A 23,698-nucleotide genomic window follows, 5' to 3' on the forward strand; every position below is an offset into this window, starting at 1 on the left:
TTTATCCAACACAAATTAAACCCAAAGTGTTGTAGCTGAGAGTTTGAAATCATCCTCTACATGTCAGTAGGAGATGAGGAAAGGACAGAAAAGAAGTCTCATGTCTCCAAAGCAGTTTGGAGGTGGGGGAAAGGCGGGTACTTAGCAACTGAGCTGAGGAAATGACGAGAAGGAAATTGTTTTGTGTCTCAGGAACTGTGTGGAATTCCAAGATAAGAAAAACAGTTGCTAATTTGAGTATAAAAGCAGGAAACATGAAACACTTATTTCCTTTCATGCAAACCCAGTATATGAGAGGTTGTGTGAAATTTATTCTGCTGAACTACAAAGACACAGACTCAAAGTTCTTCTTCTGGACACACTGGCTTTTCTTCTCTCTTCTATTCTTTGTGGATATTATGGCTAATAACACAACAAGTTTAGGGAGCCCATGGCCAGAAAACTTTTGGGGTAAGATTTTCTTTAGCTGTTTTTAATTTAAAATTAGAATGTAGAGAAATGTACTACCTAGAGGTGATTAAAACCTTGGAAATCCCTGAGCCATTTTGCTTACTCTAAGTTGACGACCTAATGTTTTCATAGATTTAGTACAAAAAAATGTGTTCATGTAAAATGTCTGTAATGTGGGCTGTGAAATCATTGAAGTGGAATCTGGGCAACAAGATTTTGGCTGGTGTTACAAAATAATAAAAAAATAATAAGAAATGATAATTAGAAAATAATAATGAAAATCATTGCTGTTTAGAAAATACTCATGTGGATTTTGTTGGAAAATTGTTTTGTCTTATGGTTATACAGATTATGTATCTTATTTAATGAAACTAAGAATTTCTACAGAGATTAATTTTAACTTACACTGTCAGTGTTATATTCTTTAATTTCCAAAGTGAATCTAAATAATAAATGTACTGAAGGAATGTGATGACATGATCAAGTAAAAAAATCATATTATGAAATTAGAGGGAAAAACTGTAACAGAACAAGTTAAGTGGGAATAATATCACAAATAACATTATAAAGAAAGCTTATCACAGGGAAAAAGGGAACAATACAAAGGTAGTTTTGGCTGGGTTCAGACACAACTTCTAGTCAATCAGCAGCAACAGAAAGGAGCTGAGGTAAAATCCATGTCTTCCAAGGCTGAAGACTCAGGGAAGAAGGGCTGAGACATGAAATTGATGCAGGTGCTTGGGCTTAGGGAAATTTAAAAAATAAAGGGAGAAGTTGGGTTAAATCCAGAAAAAAAAATGTTAAAGGAGATAATGGAGTTCATGAAGAGATCACGTCCCCAAGGGAACTATTTAACACTTTCCGCTGTGATTCCAAGGTATGTTTGGGGAGCTCTCAGGTGAAAAAAAAAAAAAGAAAGATGGGCAGGGGTGCCGCCTGCCCCAACCACCTACCTGGTCTTCCACCATCACAGAAATTTTCATGGAGGAAATGAATTCTCTTTTTACCATCAACATTTATGTTCATTTCATGTCTGAAAATGAGAGATATTAGTATATATCCTATTGTAATTCTTAAAGAATTAAGAAAAAGAAAGTAAATTGTACTTGCATATTGTAAAGAATAGCTTTTGGTAATGTTATTCTACTTACACCAAATGACAAGTCTGAATTGTGAGAGTGTTAATTATATGGGTTTCTTACAATACAGTTAGTTTGCTGTCCTCCTTCATAGAGAAAGTGAATGTGCTAAACACATGCTAAAAAATAGTGAGAATGTGTTTACATTAAATTCATCATTGCAAAAATGTTGTATAAATTATTGAAAAGTAATTCTTACTGCAAAATTACCAAATCAACTTCTTTTTCAGACCAAAGTAAAATTTTCAAGACTATGTAAAGATTTAAGGGAAAAAATAATTATCCACTGATTAAAACATGGAGCATAGTCATAAAATAACCCCAGTTAAAAATGGAATATTTAGTGGCAATTTACCAATCCTACAATCATATTTTTTTAGTATAGAAATCTATGCTTAAGAAAGAATTCAAACTTATTATTCCAAAGATAGTTCTGAGTGTTTCTTTATCTTACTTTGTGAATACAATGGAAAATAGATGGAAATAATGAAAACCAGGAAGGGGAGTGTTACTTTGATAAGCATTAACAAAGCCAAACAGATATGTTATGCAGATATAATATTATAATGTTTGATGATGTGGGGAAAATATATAGAAGATCCCATTATTTTCTGGGCTAAAAAAAAAATTAAGTGTAAAATGCAAAAATGTGGATCTATGAAATGTAAAAATTTTCTAAAATATAAATGTTGACCTTTAAAATTTTTATCTCCTTTTTATGTCTAAATTGATATCTATCATGTCCACTGTCTCCACAAAAAATGTTATTTGAAAATCCTGCAAAGTGCAGTGCAATGCATTGTCTATTGCTTCCAAAATCAATTGTCTGCTTGTTGGCATTTTGAATTCAGAAGATAGGGAAAGAACAGTTTAGAAAAGCAAAACTTGTACATCAAACCATACAAATTTCCCAGACTTATGCTAAGGCTGCATAAAAAATTGCTTTCCAAATGTAATTTCCCTGGTTTACTTTAAAGAATATTGAAAAATTAGATAAAGATACCAGGTTATTACCAATAATGATAGTTTACATTTTATTGATAATCACCCGGTAAAATTTATTAAATGTTGTACAAACACGACAGTAATTAATGCAAAGGCGATTGATAAAATTGGCCTGACCACACAGCTGAAGACTCGCATTTCTCACTTTTGCTGTCTTTCATGCATTTCCCTTCCCTATAAACAATCCCAATGAAGGCAACAGGAAACATAACCTGTTAAAGTTTGCTGCGCTCTGCTTTAATGAAATTGTAGACAAGTGTCATTAAACTTGGTTAGTCTTTTCGTATTTAGAGTCCTAAATAAGACCATTTGGTAATACTTCTTGCCTTACCATGTGTGGTTTTGGCTAGTATTGTGAAAAATTAGAGAATTTATGGGTTTAGGAATTTACCTTTATTCACCTGATTTAATCCTCATCAAATCTATAATGTCTGTCCTAAAGAAGATTACACTTTTGCAAACATATGTATGCAACATATGTCTATATTGCTATGGAATAACGCTAGATAATATTCAGTAAAATGGCAATGAATGTTATGAGTTAGAAAAATGAAAGTGTTAGTCCCTAAGTTGTGACACCATAGACTATGTCTGAGGGACTCCTCTTTCCATGGCAAGAATAGTAGAGTGGGTAGCCATTCCCTTCTCCAGGGGACCTTCCTGACCCAGGGATTGAATCCAGGTCTCCTGCATTGCAGGCAGATTCTTCACTGTCTGAAACACCTGCTCCCTAAATACTTTTTAGAAAAAAAAAGTGAGGCTTTACCTGTTTCTATAAATCAGACAAGGTTCAAATAGGGAGAGAATTCTAGGAAGAATATTGTAGTCATTCATATTTCTTATATTATCTTATTAAATCATTCTTTTGTCTGTTTATCTATCCAGTTCACTAGTTTACTCAGAAGCATTGACTGACCACTCTTTGTATATTAGGCAATGTGCCTAGTGTTTGTGAGATAAATATGGCATGGTTTGAGAATATCAGGAAAATCAGGAAACAATGTTATTAACAAATATACAGAAGTTAAAAATACACAAGCCGTTTGCAGAGAACTGAATGACTTGAGAGAGATTTGTGTAGTTTTGGCTGTTAGTGTAAAAGTTTACCGGGAGAAGGGAATGGCTACCCACTCCAGTATTATAGTATACTGTAAAAGTTTGCCTGGAGAATTCCATGTACAGAGACCTGATTAACCTTGGCCTTCCCTAGTGGCTCAGAAGTAAAGAATCTTCCTGTAATACAGGAGATCTGATTTAACCTAATTATTTTTAATTTAGTTACTTCAAGCTTCCCCACTTCCCTCTTTACTTTCCTCTACAGCTGGAAAGGGGATGAGACAGGGCTGTCAAGTGTATTGGAACCAGAGGGCTATTGGTTCTTGGTCAAGTTCTGGTCTCTGTTGACTCTACTGATGTGTATTTCTCATCTGCTTTAGGGGCATTGCCCGTTTTTCTTGCCTTTACTGCTGAAGATTATTACCATAAAATCTGATGATCTGTGCGACATTTGCTAATGGCATGATTTTTCCTTTCTAGTCTATTGGCTCTTTTCCATCTGTCTCAGCTGGCACAGAACAATATTGAATGCTCTTTCGTAACCTTGGATCTGAGGGCATTTGGGCTGTATATAAGACCCTTAGATCTGGATATACTAATGTCAATACTTCCTCATCCTTACTCTGCTTTTCAGGGATCCAGAGTTTCTCAAAGGGGTTTATCATCTTTCCCATCTGGATCCCAAGAAGTTGGAAATGGATATCAATTTCTCTGGGATTCCCTAAACAAATCTGTAGCTCATTCACAGGCAGAAATGGAGTAATGGCCCCTTATCCAGGACCCTCACTGGTCACATGTATGCATAGCCCTTTTTTGGTCTCCAAAACTTCTCCTCTTCACATTGCTTCTGAAAATTTACTTGTTACAGATTGAATATTTAAGTCCCCACCCCCACTCAGTGTTGAATCCTTAACCCCCTAATGCAATGTTATTTGGAGACAGGGCCTTCGAGGCTTCATTAGGATCAAATTAGAAGGTGGGTCCCCCATGATGGGGTTAATGGCCTTATAATAGGAGAAAGAGATAAGTGTTTTTTCTCCATCTGTGTGCTAGCACTGAGATGAGGGTGTGGGCTCTCACTAGAACCTGGTCATGCTGGCATCTGGATGCTGGGCATCCTGGTTCCCAGAAATGTGAGAAATAAATGTCTGTTGTTGAAGCCACCCAGTCTGTGGTATTTAAACAGCAGCCCAAGTTGACCTGGGCATGACTCATGCGAGGACCACAGTTCCTTTTTCCAGCACTGTTCATTATATTAAAAGCTATGTTCTTGAGTCTTTTAGGTGCTCAGTATTTTGAAATTGCAACAAATAAACAAACAAAACAAAAAACTCAAAACACTCTTGTGTCTTTCACAATGTCTGCTGATTGGAGTAAAACAATTTGTTTTCAAGACTATCTTCTAAGTATTTAATAATCCTGTTAGTAATTCTGACCACCGTTTTTTTTTTCTTTTTTTTTTTCTGTGCATCTTTGGTAACAATCCTAATCCTCTCCAAGATAATTGAAGAGAGGGAGGATTGTTCATTGATTTCTTGGGCAATCAAGTGCTGTCAAGGGCAGCAAACCTTGGTTAATAGCTGAAAACTTTATTTCATAACCTGAGAAAAAATATGTCACTTAGGGATCTACCCCAGAAGATGAAAGAAGGGTGTTTCTAGAGAGGTTGAGGAGGGAGAAAGCTTATGGGCTGGGAATGCTCCCCAACAATATTCTTTATATTCCCTCTTCCCAAATAGTAAACAAATACTATGTTTCAAATATGTATTTTTAACTTGTATTTTAAAACTCTTGGACATCTATGCAACATTTCATATTAACAGCCTGATAATTACTTGCTTTATATCAGTTACCTAGGAAGTTTGATTGACAAGTGTTTATAAACGCTTGTCTTTAAAACTGCTGTATCTCAGTTCCACAGACAGAAGTTTCATGATTCATCTCTCACTGAACTCCATGCTCAGAGATTGGCTCAGTAGGATGAGGCAGAGCCTAGAAGAATGTAATTTTTTAATAGGTTCCTGACTTTAGAACTTCTGCATTTATGTTAATGATAGAAATTTGTTTATAGTAGTCTTTTCTTACAAAAGCCTTGTCAGATTCTGGTATCAATGTTAGGCAGGTTTCCTAAAACAGGTTAAGAAGTGAAAAAACTCTATTATTTGGAAAAAATTGTGTAAGAGTGGCATTGTTTATTGTTTAAATGTTTGAAAGAATTCACCAGTGTAATTATCTGTAGTATTTTTAATAAGAAGGTTTTAAGTGAAAAGTCAATGTGTTTAACAGTATTGGATAATTCAGATTTCCTACTGATCATTTGATTACTTTAGGGCAGTTTGTGTCTTGTAGGAATTTGCCCATTTGAATTAAATTTCTAAATGTGTTGCCTTAAAGTTGTTCATGACCTTCTCTCATATACTTTTCTAAAATTTATTATGAAAGAAATATACAGAAAAAAATTGAAGAATTTTGCAGTGAATATCCATATACTTACTGCTAGATTATGCTATTAACATTTTTATAATATTCATTTTATCAACCAATCTTAGTTTATATTTCCAAGAAAATTGAAGATATCAGTATGCTTCCCCCCAATTAATTTAGCATTTATAGTATTAACAAGAATTTAATATTTTTAGTTTTTTTCTTTGAAAGTCAAACATACATCAATAAAATGTGTAAATGATCAAAAAATGAAGTGCACAGACTATAACTGAATATTTGCTGAATTTTGATAAAGACTCACACACCCGAGTAACCCAAAGCCCAGTAAAGATATAGAACATTATTTCCAACCTGAAAAGTCCCCTAATGATAATGGCACTTCTTAGTCAACCCTGTTTACATCATCCCCAGAGGAAATCACTACTATGTATTTATTGAAAAAATATCCACGTATAAGTGGACCTGTGCAGTTCAAACCTGTGTTGTTCAAGGGTTAACTGTATTTCTATCTTTATGAGGTCTCCTTTTTTCCTTATTTGCTATTACTCTTAGGGAGTAGCTCTCTGGAAACCCAACTTAGAGTCTAGAATATTTCCCAAAGTCTACCTTCCTTGGTATCACCTGAACTCCAGTTTTTGTGTTCCAGACCTACAGAGATTTCACAGAATTCTACTCAGACTTTTTCCCTCTCTTTACAGATTATTGTGATAAGAGATTTCCTTTTCTCTTAAAATTTTCTCCCTCAAGTTAGCAGTTTGGGTAGGTCTCTAATGACTACAAGTTAAGTCACTTCAGCCAGGTCACTTTGTGACCCTATGGACTGTAGCCCATTAGGCTCCTCTGCCCATGAGATTCTCCAGGCAAGAATACCGGAGTGGGTTGCCAAGCCCTCCTCCAGGGGATCTTCCCGACCCAGGAATTGAACTTGCATCTCATATGTCTCCTGCATTGGCAGGTGGGTTCTTCACCGCTAGTGCCATCTGGGAAGCCCCCTAAAGACTACACCGAGATTTTAAAATATATATTTTTGATCTGTATTTTATAATTGGTCCCAGAAGTTTGATATAGTTGGTTTATCACACACAGAAAGTGATGGTCTACCCTGTTCCTTCTGAACATATTTTAACTTACCTTCTACTCTAACAGTACTGTTGAATAATTACATTCATAGTATGACTTATGCCTTATTCTTTTGATCAAAACTATTTCCAAATCTTCCAGATTTTTCATTTGTCTCATAATCCAGTTAGTCTAGTTTCTAGTAATATAGAAAGAAAGAAAAAAACCCAATGGGGGCAGTTAGACATCAGAGGTGGGACAGGATGACCCTTAAATAGGGTGGTCAGGGTAGCTCTCAGTGAGAAGGTGACATGTAAGTGAAGTCACCCATGTAAACAGCTGAGTAGAGTTTTAGGAATATGTTACAAATCGCACAAGGCTCTAAGTCAGGAGCACAGATGATGTGTTTAAGGAATGGCAAACAGGGCAGTGCAAATGGAGATGAATGAGCCAGTGGAAGAGTAGTGAGGAGGACAGATGACAGGGAACAGATCAAGGTGGAACTTCAAGGCGATTGGGAGAGTTTACATTTTATTATACTCTGGGAGAAATGAATGGTTTATTTTATTATTATTTTTTTTTACCTTCCACTAATTTATTTATTTATTTATTTTAATTAATTAATTTATTTTTTATTTTACTTTACAATTCTGTATTGGTTTTGCCATACATTGACATGAATCCACCACGGGTGTACATGCGTTCCCAAACATGAACCCCCCTCCCCACAACATCTCTCTGGGTCCTCCCCGTGTACCAGCCCCAAGCATGCTCTATCCTGCATCGGACATAGACTGGTGATTTGATTCTTACATGATATTATACATGTTTCAATGCCATTCTCCCAAATCATCTCACCTTCTCCCTCTCCCTCTGAGTCCAAAGTCCGCTATACACATCTGTGTCTTTTTTGCTGTCCTGCATACAGGGTCATCATTGCCATCTTTCTAAATTCCATATATATGTGTTAGTATACTGTATTGGTGTTTTTCTTTCTGGCTTACTTCACTCTGTGTAATCGGCTCCAGTTTCATCCATCTCATCAGAACTGATTCAAATGTATTCTTTTTAACAGCTGAGTAATACTCCATTGTGTATATGTACCATAGCTTTCTTATCCATTCATCTGCTGATGGCCATCTAGGTTGTTTCCATGTCCTGGCTATTATAAACAGTGCTGCGATGAACATTGGGGTACATGTGTCTCTTTCAATTCTGGTTTCCTCGGTGTGTATGCCCAGCAGTGGGATTGCTGGGTCATAAGGCAGTTCTATTTGCAATTTTTAAAGGAATCTCCACACTGTTCTCCATAGTGGCTGTACTAGTTTGCATTCCCACCAACAGTGTAGGAGGGTCCCCTTCTCTCCACACCCTCTCCAGCATTTATTGCTTGCAGATTTTTGAATCACAGACATTCTGACTGGTGTGAAGTGGTACCTCATTGTGGTTTTGATTTGCATTTCTCTAATAATGAGTGATGTTGAGCATCTTTTCATGTGTTTGTTAGCCATCCGTATGTCTTCTTTGGAGAAATGTCTATTTAGTTCTTTGGCCCATTTTTTGATTGGGTCATTTATTTTTCTGGAATTGAGCTGCAGGAGTTGCTTGTATATTTTTGAGATTAGTTGTTTGTCAGTTGCTTCGTTTGCTATTATTTTCTCCCATTCAGAAGGCTGTCTTTTCACTTTGCTTATATTTTCCTTTATTGTGCAGAAGCTTTTAATTTTAATTAGGTCCCATTTGTTTATTTTTGCTTTTATTTCCAGAATTCTGGGAGGTGGATCATAGAGGATCCTGCTGTGGTTTATGTCCGAGAGTGTTTTGCCTATGTTCTCCTCTAGGAGTTTTATAGTTTCTGGTCTTACATTTAGATCTTTAATCCATTTTGAGTTTATCTTTGTGTGCGGTGTTAGAAAGTGATCTAGTTTCATTCTTTTAAAAGTGGTTGACCAGTTTTCCCAGCACCACTTGTTAAAGAGATTGTCTTTACTCCATTGTATATTCTTGCCTCCTTTGTCAAAGATAAGGTGTCCATATGTGTGTGGATTTATCTCTGGGCTTTCTATTTTGTTCCATTGATCTATATTTCTGTCTTTGTGCCAATACCATACTGTCTTGATGACTGTGGCTTTATAGTAGAGCCTGAAGTCAGGCAAGTTGATTCCTCCAGTTCCATTCTTCTTTCTCAAGATTGCTTTGGCTATTTGAGGTTTTTTGTATCTCCATACAAATCTTGAAATTATTTGTTCTAGTTCTGTGAAAAATATTGCTGGTAGCTTGATAGGGATTGCATTGAATTTGTAGATTGCTTTGGGTAGTATACTCATTTTCACTATATTGATTCTTCTGATCCATGAACATGGTATATTTCTCCATCTATTAGTGTCCTCTTTGATTTCTTTCATCAGTGTTTTATAGTTTTCTATATATAGGTCTTTAGTTTCTTTAGGTAGATATATTCCTAAGTATTTTATTCTTTTTGTTGCAATGGTGAATGGAATTGTTTCCTTAATTTCTTTTTCTACTTTCTCATTATTAGTGTATAGGAATGCAAGGGATTTCTGTGTGTTGATTTTATATCCTGCAACTTTACTATATTCATTAATTAGCTCTAGTAATTTTCTGGTAGAGTCTTTAGGATTTTCTTTGTAGAGGATCATGTCATCTGCAAACAGTGAGAGTTTTACTTCTTCTTTTCCAATTTGGATTCCTTTTATTTCTTTTTCTGCTCTGATTGCTGTGGCTAAAACTTCCAGAACTATGTTGAATAGTAGTGGTGAAAGTGGGCACCCTTGTCTTGTTCCTGACTTTAGGGGAAATGCTTTCAATTTTTCACCATTGAGGATAATGTTTGCTGTGGGTTTGTCATATATAGCTTTTATTATGTTGAGGTATGTTCCTTCTATTCCTGCTTTCTGGAGAGTTTTTATCATAAATGGATGTTGAATTTTGTCAAAGGCCTTCTCTGCATCTATTGAGATAATCATATGGTCAATTTGTTAATGTGGTGAATTACACTGATTGATTTGCGGATATTGAAGAATCCTTGCATCCCTGGGATAAAGCCCACTTGGTCATGGTGTATGATCTTTTTAATGTGTTGTTGGATTCTGATTGCTAGAAAGAAATGAATGGTTTAGAGCAAAAGAGTGATGTGATTTGACTAACACTTTAGAAGGCTCACTCTGGCTACTGAACTGAGAACTGAGCAAGGAGAGAAGCAGGAACCAGAGAGAAGGCTATGGTAATAGTCCAAGTCACAGATGATGTTGACTTGGATCAGGAAGGTAGCAGACCAGATAATGAGAAGTTGAATTCTGGATACGTTCTGACAATAGACCCAGTAGGATTTTCTGGGAGATGAGATACACATAAGAAATGCTTGCTCTTGTTTAAATTATTGTAATTAAGTTTTCTAAACCTTCAATATAATTATTCCTAAAAACAATTTTTGCCAAAATCTTATTGTCTGAACCATCCTGCTATATTCTCTAGGGTACCAAGATTAGCACAGTCTCCTTCAGTAATAGCTAAGCTTAATGATTCTTAAGATTGCAAAGGATTTTGTGAATTGATCAATGTTCTATTGTCAAAGATAAAATCACTGTTCAGATATTAGAACAATTCAACTCAAGGCCACTAGGTGGTGACGTTTACTAAATTTTGATAGCAGTGGCCAGAATTTTAGGTACGTATTAGATTTATCGAAAACCAGATTCAATATTAGAATCTTAGAATTGAAAGGCACTATAGTGATCATTATTATTAGACTAGGAAGAGTCAAATGACACAGGAAAGCTATACATCCATTAGTAATAATGGATGTCGTTCTTTGAGGACCAATGTGCCAGCCCCTTAGTAGATATATAGACATAAGTTATAAAATAGGATAACACTTAAGTTATATGCTATGCCTTACTAATGTTAGAGTTTGTTTCTTTTTTCCTTTAAAGGGAGATCTGTCATTTTTAAAGCAATCATTTGATCTTTTTAGTTGCATTATAATTGTTGTTACTTGAAGTAAAATTGCTTCCCCTTGGTTTTACATTTTAAAAGTTTCTAATTTTTTCTTGAAATGAAGTTTATGCTAATTTTGGCTATAGATTAATCTTTTAGAACACATTGTCTGAAGAGGCTGTGGTAGAAGGGCTCAGAGGGCATATGCACTGAGATGATGTTAAGGAACTCCTGGAAACTTTAAATGCTTTTATGGAATTTTAAGATTTTAGCTTCATTTAGTTGAAATACAGTAAGTATGTCTCTTTATCTCATCTATTATGCATGCTTATATACTGAGATATTCAGAATCTTCCATCAGACTCTAGTGGTTACACAGGTTTATACACAAAAGCAAGAGCATGCTTGGTCAAAAGTTTGCTTGGGTGTTCTGTAATATCTTATGGAAAAACTCAAATGAACCTTTTGGCCAACCCAATGCTTCATAGACTTTAATATTTATTTTCTCACTTTATGTCATACCTGAGTGAATGCAAAAGTGCCCTGACTAGTGTTGGTTGTCAATATTCAATTATTAAAATAAATATTTTATTTATGTGCAGTGGTTGGCTCAGACAGTAAAGAATCCGCTTGCAATGTGGGAGACCTGGGTTTGATCCCTGGGTTGGGAAGATCCCCTGGAGGAGGGCATGGCAGCTCACTCCAGTATTCTTGCCTGGAGAAGCCCAGGGACAGAGGAGTCTTGTAGGCTATAGTCCATGGGATCACAGTCAGACACAGCCGAGTGACTAACAGACACACACACACCCATAGCATAAATCTTCTTGTTCTGTTGCTAAGTCACATCTGACCCTTTGCGACGCCGTGAACTGCAGCACACCAGACTTCCCCGTCTTCACCATCTCCCAGAATTTGCTCAAACTCATGTCCGTTCAGTCAGTGATACCATTCAGCCACCTCCTCCTCCGTCACTCCCTCCTCCTGTCCTCAGTCTTTCCCAGCATCAGGGTCTTTTCCAGTGAGTTGGCTGTTCATGTCAGGTGGCCAAAGTATTTACTGGAGCTTCAGCTTCAGCATCAGTCCTTCCAATGAATATTCAGGGTTGATTTCCTTTAGGATTGAGTGGTTCGATCTCCTTGCTGTCCAAGGGACTCTCAAGAGTCTTCTTCAGCATCACAATTTGAAAGCACGACTCTGTTTCAATATAAAAGAAACTCAGAGTTTGAGCTGAGGCAAGAGTTTTAGTTGAAACATTGTATCTCTGATTCTATATCTGAAGTTGTTGATATTTAAAATTTTCCGGTGGAGGTTGTTGATTCAGAAATGTAATTGCAGAATATATAACACTGCTTTACCACATTTCCTCCAAGTATTTCTATCTGTAACTGGCTACCAAATCTGGTATTAAATCAATACAATTCTATGCATTTCAAATTTTTCATTTCAGATTAATATTTTCTTACAACACACCAAAGATAAAGAGCTTTTCCCTAATTGGGGTTGTTTGACAATTAAGGGATGTAATACACTTAAAATAGTGTCCAAGACCCTACATTAAATTAATCAAATTACAAATGCATATTACTGTTTACCAAAATAATGAAATAAAAATAGGGTTGCATTTTGTAAACTGTGTTCATTCCAACATCAAAATTTTCTTGATCTTAGTTTTAGTGAAACCTTTCTAATTTAGAATAACAGAAGTTTAAATTTAGGATCTTACAGTTTACCAACTAAGTCTCAACTTAATGCATTATTTTTCTACTCAAAGACACAATAACATTAAAATGAATCATAGTATATCTTTCATTCATCCATTCTAAATAGAAAGACAGAATCTCTGAGTGACTTTATTCATATTCTTTGATTAAAGTGCTTATCATGGTAATCTACTTATGGATCCTCTGGAGCATAAACTACTTAATGCATAAACTCTTCCAGAGACAACCGACCACTTAATAATGCACAATAAATTATTCAAATTATGTGCAATATACCTCACAAGAACAAAGATTACTAAACCTCACTGAAATATAGTAAAATTAGGTATTTTTCTTAACAAAAGAACTGAATTTAGTAAAATTTCTGGATTCACATACTTATTTGGAAGAAGACAAAGGACTGGGTTTTATGAAGTATTTGAGTAGTTCATGATTTTTACTTAGTTCTCTTACAAGAACAATGGAAACATTTTTCAGTGAAATCCAGAATTTAGATAGCTATTATAAACAACACAAAACTTCAAGGAAAGATGCAATGGTTATAATACAAATTAAAATTTTATCTAGTAAATCTATTCTCTGATAAACTACTGTTGCATAAAATGGCAAAGGCAAGTAAATATAAAGTAAGCAGATGATAGAATTTCTAAAACATTAAAATTTGATCTGATTATCAAATTACTACTGTAAAATAACATTACTATTTAGATTTTAGGAGCAAGAGCTTCTAAGCCTCAGTTTATCACCATTTTTCTCCTCAATGTCTTATCTCTAGGACATTAGATGATGTGATACTATGGAATAATTTTTATATTCTTTTCACTTTGAGACTCCCATGATCAGATTCTTTCCTATTCTTACTACAGCTTCCCAGATTAAGCCATTGTTATTTCATGTTCGAATCATTGTTTCCCTCTCCTCCCTGCTTCTCTGTTTTCAGTCTACCACAGATATCAACACCAGCTGCATCTTTATCCTTCCTACGGGTAACTGCTCAAGCCTCTTTGCCCCACAGGGAAGAGGGTGAACTTCTTGGAGAAGTACTCAGGGCTTTCCATCATCTGACCCCCAGCCTACTGTGTGTAAAGTGGCCAATGACCCACTCACTGTCCCATCTAAAGGGCATTTTTCTTACTTTAAGTCTTCTAGAATGTTAACGCCACTACAGATTATTTTCTTCCCTGCTCTATCTGTACTTAGCAGTACTGGGTATCTAGTGGGTGCTTTATATGCTAACAAATGAATTGATTAAATTTCTCTGGGGCTCCTGGTTGCTAATCACTTCTCCCTAAAAGTCTTTTCTCACTTTGATTCAGTGTGAGTAGCCTTTCTTGTCTCTGTGGGCCATCCTAATTAGCCCTTCTGTGTTTCCCTGGTGTTGACCTCCACCACCTGTTAAATTCTAGTTTTGCTGGAAGTTTGTTGTCAACTCACTTCTGTAAACACATTTGTTTCTTTAGAAGTGCGTTCTTTGATTAGTTGAACTCTCTTGCAGCACGAAGATTCTGAATTTTGCGTCTTTTTAAACTCCATATTTATTTAACCCTGAATTCCCTAATATACACTCCAGGACATGCAAACTCAACATCTTCCTAATATCAGTTCCAGCCCCAGTTCTACAGTCTCCCATTACCTCCCTATTTGGACAAACGATACTAGTAAGCGCCTATCCACCCTCACTTGCCCACACCAGAACCTGAGTCATTCTAGGTTCATCCTTTCCTCAGGGTAGCAAAATGTGGTGTTTTTACTGGCTGACTGTGTGTGCATGTGTGTGTGTGTGTGTGTGTGTGTTTGGTTGGTTGCTTTTTGCTGGTTGACTTTAACTTTTAGCGAATGGAGTTGGGAGGAATTGCATGTCCTTTGTTTTAAATTTTCTTTTGTTTTGAAGGATCCTCCAGTTTCCCCTCAGTCTTGCCTCTTTCCTCCTTCATTGTGTGGTTTCCAAAAAGCACCTGTCTTTTTCTTTCTTTTTTTAAACAACTTTATTGAGCTATATTCACAGACCATATAGTTCCCCCACTTAAAGCATACAATTAAATGGTTTTGTTATAGGAGTTGTGTGACCACCACCAACATCGGATTTAAGAACAATTTGTCCTTCCAAAAAGGGCTTTCCTGATGGAGAAGGGCTAGGCTACCCACTCCAGTATTCTTGGGCTTCCCTAGTGGCTCAGCTGGTAAAGAATCTGCCTACAATGCGGGAGACCTGGGGTCAATCCCTGGGTTGGGAAGATCCCTTGGAGAAGCGAAAGGCTACCCACTCCAGAATTCTGGCCTGGAGAATTCCATGGACTATACAGTTCATGGGGTTGCAAAGAGCTGGACATGACTGAATGACTTTCACCTTCACTTCTGTCCTTCAAAAAGAAATCCTGTCCCAACTTAGAGGTCCCTCCCATTCCCTTCCACCTCACCCCCTTGCCCTAGACCATCACCAGTTTACTTTCTTTCTATATAGTTTGTGTCTTCTGGACATTTCCTGTGGGTAGAATCATAAAATGTGTGATCCTTTTGTGACAGGACTCTGCCTCTTCTCATTCCTATATTCACTTGTAAGTCCCTTTCGTGGTCAGCGTGCTAATGGGTCAAAATACCTTTCCATTTTATTTTTATAGTATTTCCAGAATTGCTCTTCTTCTCCATGACAACATGGTGGAAGTATGGGAGATAATTTATTGATTTTTATTTTCCATCATTTATTTTTTAGATAAATTGAAGTTTGGATATTTGTGTCTTCTAATTATGCTGAAAGCATAGTTTTGTATATTTTTATTTGGTCGTCTTGTTGTCCTCTATTGTTTTTCAGAAGAAACTTTGGAAAATCCCGATTTACATGGTCTCTTTGTGTTGGCAGCCCAGATTTTCTATAATTCCCTTTTTGAGTTCTGAATATTTGGGGGCACTGATAGTTACAAGTTAATTTGTAATTTTACTGTATTATCGATAAGGCTAATTTTAGGTTCTGACGGTGCTTATTGCTTTTTCCAAATAAAGCCTAACTCTATAAAACTCCAGTCTCAAGAGATTTCCCTTTAAGGCCATGACTCAATATTAGATGAGAGACAATTTTGAAGAACAATCCTGAGTCTAGAAGATCTGCCATAAATCATCTTGTATTTCAGAAGTCATCTTCCTGTTGTAAAGAATTCATTGCCTAGATTTGACATGAAGAGTTGTTTTAGAGATTTTGATACAAGCATTTGTGATAACTGTAAACATTGGATATAATAAATATGGTCTTTCCACAGGAGAAAAACATGACAATATAAGATAGAAGGATGCTAAAATAGATCCAAAAATTAAGGAACAATGAATATCCTTTTTTTTTTTATTAATACTGGCTTGTTTTGTTATTTCTATATTATAGATTTGGTGCATACTGTCATAGACTATATTAACAAACTGGAGAGAACTTTTGTTATCATAAAATCTAACTCCTTTATTTGAAGAAAGTAATAAAATAAGTGAGTCTAAATAAATTTTTATAAAAATCACACAGAATGTTAGGAATAGAGCTGAGTTTGGAACCCTGAATTAATTAGCTTTTGCTGTGTAACAATCCACCCCATTTACTTAGCTCACAATTCTGTAGGTGGGCAACTTGGGCTGGGGTCAGCTTGATGGATTTTCTGCTGGTCTTTTTTCATGAACCATACTCAGTTGGTAGGTTGACTGTATTTAAAATTCAGCACATACTGAGTTTTCCAAATAGAAAATTCTAAAATTATATCCAGGCATCAGGGGGAAATATCCTGAAATGTATGGAATTTGAGTGAGAACAACAGATTTTAGGATAGTGTGAAAATCAATATGGGTTGTGGGTTAGATCATGGGTGTGTGTGTCTGTGTGTGGTGGATGATACGGGTAGAGGGGTCTTCTAATATTCAGCATGTCTTTCCAGTTAATGCAGGGCTCTGCTACCTAGTTTTATTCAAGAATGTTTTTAGTTCACAAAAAGAAGCAATAAGGTATTTGGGAAAGGCATTTTTCCCTCCTTACAACAGGAAATCTGGACAAGTTCTGTGAATTGGAGGATACTGGTGTATAGCAGAGATTCTATGGAGGTTCAGGGGATAGGAATTTCATGATCACAAGGGCATGATAATAGCAAGAACCAGCTTGGGGAGCAAGAAAGAGCTCAGCAGTCTGCATAGCTCATGCCATCAATGAGTGAAAGATAAAGGTGACAGTCCAGGCGTTCTGGAAATAAGACATAAATCAGTCAACCCTCCAGATGGTTCTAGCCCAGCACTTCCTGTCTCAGAATGAGAACGGATGTGAGGCATCATGCAGCCTGCAGGGTGGGAGACACTGGTGGGGGATTTGAAAGCGGATAGAGGAAAAGGCAAAGTCAATGTGACTGTGAAATTCTTTATGGATTTTTGGCACATTGGTTACTACTGTAATTCAAAAGGAAGTAATCCTTGGATTATATTTGCAACTATAAAAATTTATGAGCTCAATAAAGAAGAGCCTTTTTTCAAAATATGAGACTTTTTAATTATTAATTTATTAAAGATAAGAAAATATTGTAAGCAATGTGGAATGTTATGGCTAAAAAGATGTCGTTTTACATCCTTTATTGTTTTTCTTTGATAAATGGAAGCCTAACAGCTTCATTTATTTATACCCACCCAACACCATCTTCTATCTCCCAAATCCAGAATCTAAGTTAATCAAATATTCCATAGTCCTCATTTGCATTTTGCCTGTATATTTAGTTGAACACCTATCTATAAATCATATTACCTATTTGTTTTCTTGGTTTCAGAGGATGTGATAATGTCCTTCACGGTATCCGTGGCAACGGTACTTGTAATCGGAGGATTTATTTGGGCTTTGTCTGTCTGTTTGTCTCGAAGAAGGGCCAGCGCCCCCATCTCGCAGTGGAGTTCAAGCCGGCGATCCAGATCTTCATATACCCACGGCCTCAACAGAAACGGATTTTATCGCCACAGTGGCTGTGAACGTCGAAGCAACCTCAGCCTGGCAAGCCTCACTTTCCAGCGACAAGCTTCCCTGGAACAAGCCAATTCCTTTCCAAGAAAATCAAGTTTCAGGGGCTCAACTTTCCACCCCTTTCTGCAATGCCCACCACTTCCTGTGGAAACTGAGAGTCAGCTGGTGACTTTCCCTTCATCCACTACCTCCTCCACCATCAACACTTCCCACAGCCTGGGCCGTCCAGATTTCCACTGGTCCAATAACAATCTTCGGATTGGCATTTCACCACCACCACCCCCTGCCTATGAGTCCATCATAAAGGCTTTCTCGGACTCCTGAGTAGGGTGCTTCTGTTTTCGTTTCTTTCTTTTATTGTTTTTTATTGAAGGGAAGTTACAAATAGGCAAAACAGAATTTTGAGGACATGGCCCAAATGCCAGATGAGTTTCTAAGCTGAAATATGCACACACAAGTTGGACATCACAATGTAAAACAGATTTCTTTTTTTTTTTTTGTCTCACACACAAAAATAATATTTTTCAAAATAGTTATATATTTATGTATTTTGTATTCAACGTGGGAATTTTTAAAGATAGTGATTCTTACCTAAGAATCAACTGGATACAGTATATATGTCTTTTAGACTAAAACAAAAACTTTGGATTTTTGTGGATTACAATTTTCACTCAATGTCCAATGTGACTATAAAGGGGAAAAAAATTACTGTGTAACTTTAAAAAATTCCTGTCTTAAGGGATTTTAGTTTAACTTTCTTAAGAAAGACAAGTGAATCATTTGACAATCTTGGATTTTTAGTGATTTTATGGACATAAAATGATGGAACATAGGAGATTCTAAAGTTTCTTGATTTTACTCATTTGTGACAAGTGAGGAAATCAAGCAAAGAAAGCTGAACTCAGTGAGTGTTACAGAATAGTGCAGTTCTGACACTTATTTTTCCCCCAACTCCTTTTGTTCTTTTCCCAAGAATAGTTATCCTCTTTACTGAGGCAAAATCCTCGGATTTACTCACTTGATGATTTGACCTTTCTTTACTGTTTTCGTTATATTGTTATAAAAACAATAGCAAATCCAATTCATTTGCTCTAAAAACAAATGCTAATACCGAGTTTACATTTTTCTTAAGGGATAAACTTTATTCCTTACATTTAAATCTAGCAATGGGGAAAGCTTGTTACCTAAGGATTTTCTGTAACTTCAAAGACAAATAAAGGAGGGCTAGTAGAGAGAAAGTCTGTTATCCAAATTATATGTTACAGCCGTGAAGAATTTTCCTTCCTGGATGGGCCCATCAGTCAGTCATCATCTTTTATTTACTTCTCTATGGATTTCAACCTCAGCTTCTGTGAAGAGTCTTTGTACAAAGATGAAACTATGCCAGCTGGTCCTTGGTGCAGACAGTTATTCAAGGAGTCCATCTCCACAAGAAGCCACCCTTTTAAAGGAAGAGAGCTTCAGTGGTCAGAGATGACCGGCCGGTCTTTTTCATTTAAGGACATGAGTTCCCAGAATTATTACTCAGACGACCTGGGGTTTGTTTCTGAATATTTAGCTTATGTTGCTGTTTCTTCAACGAACACTGGGATTTTCCGTGAAGAAAAATGTCCTCTCATGGTAATTTCTGCAATGCAGCAGTCCCAGCTAATGGAGTCTGAATACGATTCAATCCTGTAATAGATATTTACGCAATAAAAGATTCTGCATAGCATTTTCTTTATTGTTTTTTTTTTAGCTTACATTTTCCACTGTTCCTCAAGGACAGTTATGCTTAATGATGTCTATAGTAAATGTCTATAAATAGATGCTTTCTAATGCAATATACCTGAAAGGAGGAAGGAGGAGGGAAGGGAGGGACAGAGGAAGAAAGGAAGGAAAGAGAAAAAAAGCTCGAAAGATGGCAAATTTGTTGTAAGTTTTTTTAATAAAAACTTAGTTATAGCCACATAAAATTTTAAGAGATCTTTGCTTGTTGCTGTGCAGTTGCTAAGTCGTGTCCAAGTCTGTGGGACCCCATGGACTACAGCACACCAGGCCTCCCTGTCCCTCACTATCTCCTGGAGTTTGCTGGAAATCATGTCCATTGAGTCAGTGATGCCATTCAACTCTATCTTTGCTTGTATGCCATCTTTAATATCTAATATGTGAGGTAAGCAAAGTATATGGTTTTTGTGTAGAATTTATGTTGAGAGTAAAAACTGCTTCATCTCTCTTAAATAAGGAAAATGAGAGCAGAAATCCTCTCTATTTAACCATCTGAAAGAATTATTACCTCTTCCCTCACCAAGTTATGAAATGATCAAAATGAGTATGTTGTAAATGTGCAATGTATAAAACATGAAATTATAACAAAAACTGGAGGCCTTCTCTTAATGTAATTATTTTATTTGAAATATTTAGTTGATTATGAAATAAAATTAAACTGATGTCAATTTTGATTCAGAGTTTATTTATTGAATAGCTTGTGACTGTTTCCTGTTTATTTGGTATTTTAACTTAATCAAGATCATTCTCTAAAAAATGGAAAAAAATCATTCTTTATAAACTATTCTAGAGACACAAACCTTGTTTTATCTAATAATGTATAATAGAAAAAGGGTATGATCACAAAGAAAAAACCAGAATTTTTAATGAATTAATATAGATGAAAAATAAGTTATTTGTTAAAAACATGAATTTAGATTCTTATCTCACTTAGATAAACAATTCCAGAATTGTTTAATTAACTTTTTTAGAGAATAAACTTTTTGAGATATAATTTACTTTTAATGTTATATTAGTTTTAAGTGTAAAACATAAGGATTTGATATATGAATGTACTGCAAAACGATCACCATAGTCGATTCTAATTAACATCTGCAGCCACATTTAGTTACTTGTGATGAGAACTTTGAGGATCTACCCTCAGTTCAGTTCAGTCCAGTCGCTCAGTAGTGTCTGACTCTTTGCGACCCTATGGACAGCCACACACCAGGCCTCCCTGTCCATCACCAACTCCCAGAGCTTACTCAAACCCATGTCCATCGTGTCAGTAATGTCATCCAACCGTCTCATCCTCTGTCGTCCCCTTCTCCTGCCTTCAATCTTTCCCAGCATCAGGGTCTTTTCCAATGAGTCGGTTCTTCGCATCAGGTGGCCAAAGTATTGGAGTTTCAGCTTCAGCATCAGTCCTTCCAATGAATATTCAGGACTGATTTCCTTTAGGATTGACTGGTTGGATATATCCATCTTTACGATGTATATGATCTATTTTTAGCAACTTTCAAATATACAATACAGTACAATTAACTATAGTCACAATGTGGTACATTACATCTCCAGGGTTTATGTATTTCACAACTAGATGTTTATGCCTTTTTTGACAAGCTTCACCCTTTTGATCTCCGCTTCCCTCCCCATCCTGTCTGGCTGTCTGTTCTCTGATATCAGTAGACAGTCTTATTGGTTCATTTGGAATTTTGTCGAATGTATATATTGCCTAGTCTTGAAACAACTAGAAATAAACTTTCTGAAATTAAGAAAAAGAACCCTAGTAATGCATGAAAATCACAAGAAAAAGAAACAACTGCAGAGCTACAGAAGTGTCTAATTTTAGTGCAAATAGTATCTGATTTACACATAAGAAAGAAAAAAAAAATCAAGCTAGAAATTACCAAAATTAACTAGCTACTGGGTCGGGAAGATCTCCTGGAGAAGGAAATGGCAACCCACTTCAATACTCTTGCCTGGAAAATCCCATGGACAGAGGAGCCTGGTAGGCTACAGTCCGTGGGGTCGCAAAGAGTCGGACACGACTGAGCGAATTCAATGTCAATGTCAACTAGCTACTGGGTGTTGGGAACAAAAGAAGGGATAGGTTGTCTCTCTTTCATAGTGAGAGTACAGGACATGCTCTTTTGGCTGGCAAATCCTCTACTAGTCTGAAAACCAAATTCCTTTCCCTGACTACCTACCCATGTGATTATAGCAGGAACGATAACCACATCCAATGTGACCTCATTGACTGGTCTCAAAGGCATCTGATTAAACCAATCCTGTGGTCCTTTGCAAAGGATTTTGTGGTAGGGATCCCGAGAGAGATCAGTATCTCTTTTTAGATGGTTAAAATTGTAAGTAAGATGTAAAAGCATTTTTCTTGCCATGTGATAGGAAAGAAATTAAACTGATCCACAGACAGTAATTAAAAAATGGCATAGTCAATGGATTTGAAATCCTTAGTTTTTGTAGCTCCTGAAGTCTGGATACATTCCTTGCCTTCATAAGGCAAGAGTAATGAAATCTTTCCTGGATTCAGCTGAATACTATCATAGCTTTCTAGCAAATTCTCATTTTTCTATAGATCAAATTGAGTGAGACTACAATCACTCTCCGAAAAGGTTTCTAGCAAAACAGAAATTTAATATATACTGCTTTATTTCTGAAGCTGATAAATTAAGAAATATCAGCATAAGTGTATTATGAGAAATTTTGTTAGCAGCTGCTGGTAAAATTAGAGTATCTATTTTAAGAAAATAGGCAAAGAACAGAAGAGATAACAAATGATAGAAAACAAAGGAAATAATGAAAGTGAAAGTGTCAGATATCAGATTTGAAATAAAATATCAACAAAATGAATTTAATAAATCTACATAAGTATTATTGAAATAAAATCTATTCTTTTCAAAATCAACACAAATGAGATAAATATACAAAAGAATAGCTTTAATTGGATAAAAATATTCCAACTGTAAGCCAACTGTAAATCTTGCCTAAAATGAAGTGATTCAGAAAAACTGAAAGTAGAGACAGGGACTTCCCTGGTGGTCCAGTGGTTAAGAATTTATCTTCCAATGCAGGGGACACAGCTTCTGTCCCTGACTGGGGAACTGAGATCCCACATGCTTTGGGGCAACTAAGCCCACGTGGCTCAACTACTGAGTCCATGCCTAGAGCCATTCGGCCACAAGGCTAGAGAGAGCCCACGGATGCCACAACGAAGAGGGTGCTGAAATGAAGACCCAGCACACACACACACACACACACACACACACACACACACACACACACACAAAGTAAAAGCAAAGATATAATAAAGTGTACCTACTATCAACATCAGAAAAATTTACGTGAATAGAATAAACAGTATCACTTCATAACATTAAAAACCATAATCCCAAGGAGGATATAAATTATCTTGAAACATAGGTAGCAAGTATTAATAGAAAAGTACCAGAAACGTCTTCATAAAGCAAACTAAAAACACACTGAGGGATATAAAGAAATATTTGAATATATACGAGGGACATGCCTTAATTATAGCTAGGAAGCCTCAATATTTTAAGATATTTTACATCTAAATTAATTAATACATTCAACCTATTTCAGTCAGAATCCTTCTGTAAGTGTTTATGCTTTGCTTTTTATATCTGTTTTTGTTTGTATTTTAACTTAGATGAAGATGGAAATCATGTTGGAAGTAAAACCTGAGACAAAGTCATCAAGACTCTGACAAAGATGAGTAAGGAGAAAGAATTTGAGCTATTAGATATTAAAATATTCTTAAAGCTAAAGTAATCATTCAACAACAAAAAGAAATCAAAAGAAAATTAATGTACAAATCAACTTAATAGAATAAATGATACATAAATAGAACAAAGTATGTATGGAAAATTACTTAAGTTGAGGGTAGAATTTCTAATAAATGAAAAAACTGATTCAGAAATGTTTTTGGGAAACTAGATGGTGAAAGAGAAAAATATCTCTCTCATGTATCTTAAAATAAGTTTAAAATAAATAATAAATGTAACCATTAAAGGCATATAATAAAAATAGAAAAATATTTAAAAAAATATTTACATGGAAATAATTTTTCTGAGTGAGTTTGGGTAGTCGGTAATCAGATTTTTTTCTAATTTTGAAGT

General features: G+C 35.9%; 1 protein-coding gene across 1 annotated transcript; it reads left to right on the forward strand.

The window, feature by feature from the left end:
* The first annotated feature begins 274 nt into the window (after window positions 1-274).
* Window positions 275-20,236, forward strand: MYCT1 (MYC target 1). Its single transcript, XM_040238713.1, has 2 exons — window positions 275-450; window positions 17,608-20,236. Exons 1-2 carry the CDS (start codon window positions 276-278, stop codon window positions 18,117-18,119), a joined length of 687 nt encoding a protein of 228 aa, XP_040094647.1. The 5' UTR covers window position 275; the 3' UTR covers window positions 18,120-20,236.
* Window positions 20,237-23,698: the final 3,462 nt, after the last annotated feature.

This window comes from Oryx dammah, unplaced genomic scaffold, assembly GCF_014754425.2.
Source record: "Oryx dammah isolate SB20612 unplaced genomic scaffold, SCBI_Odam_1.1 HiC_scaffold_4, whole genome shotgun sequence".
In the NCBI taxonomy this organism is placed as follows: Eukaryota; Metazoa; Chordata; class Mammalia; order Artiodactyla; family Bovidae; genus Oryx; species Oryx dammah.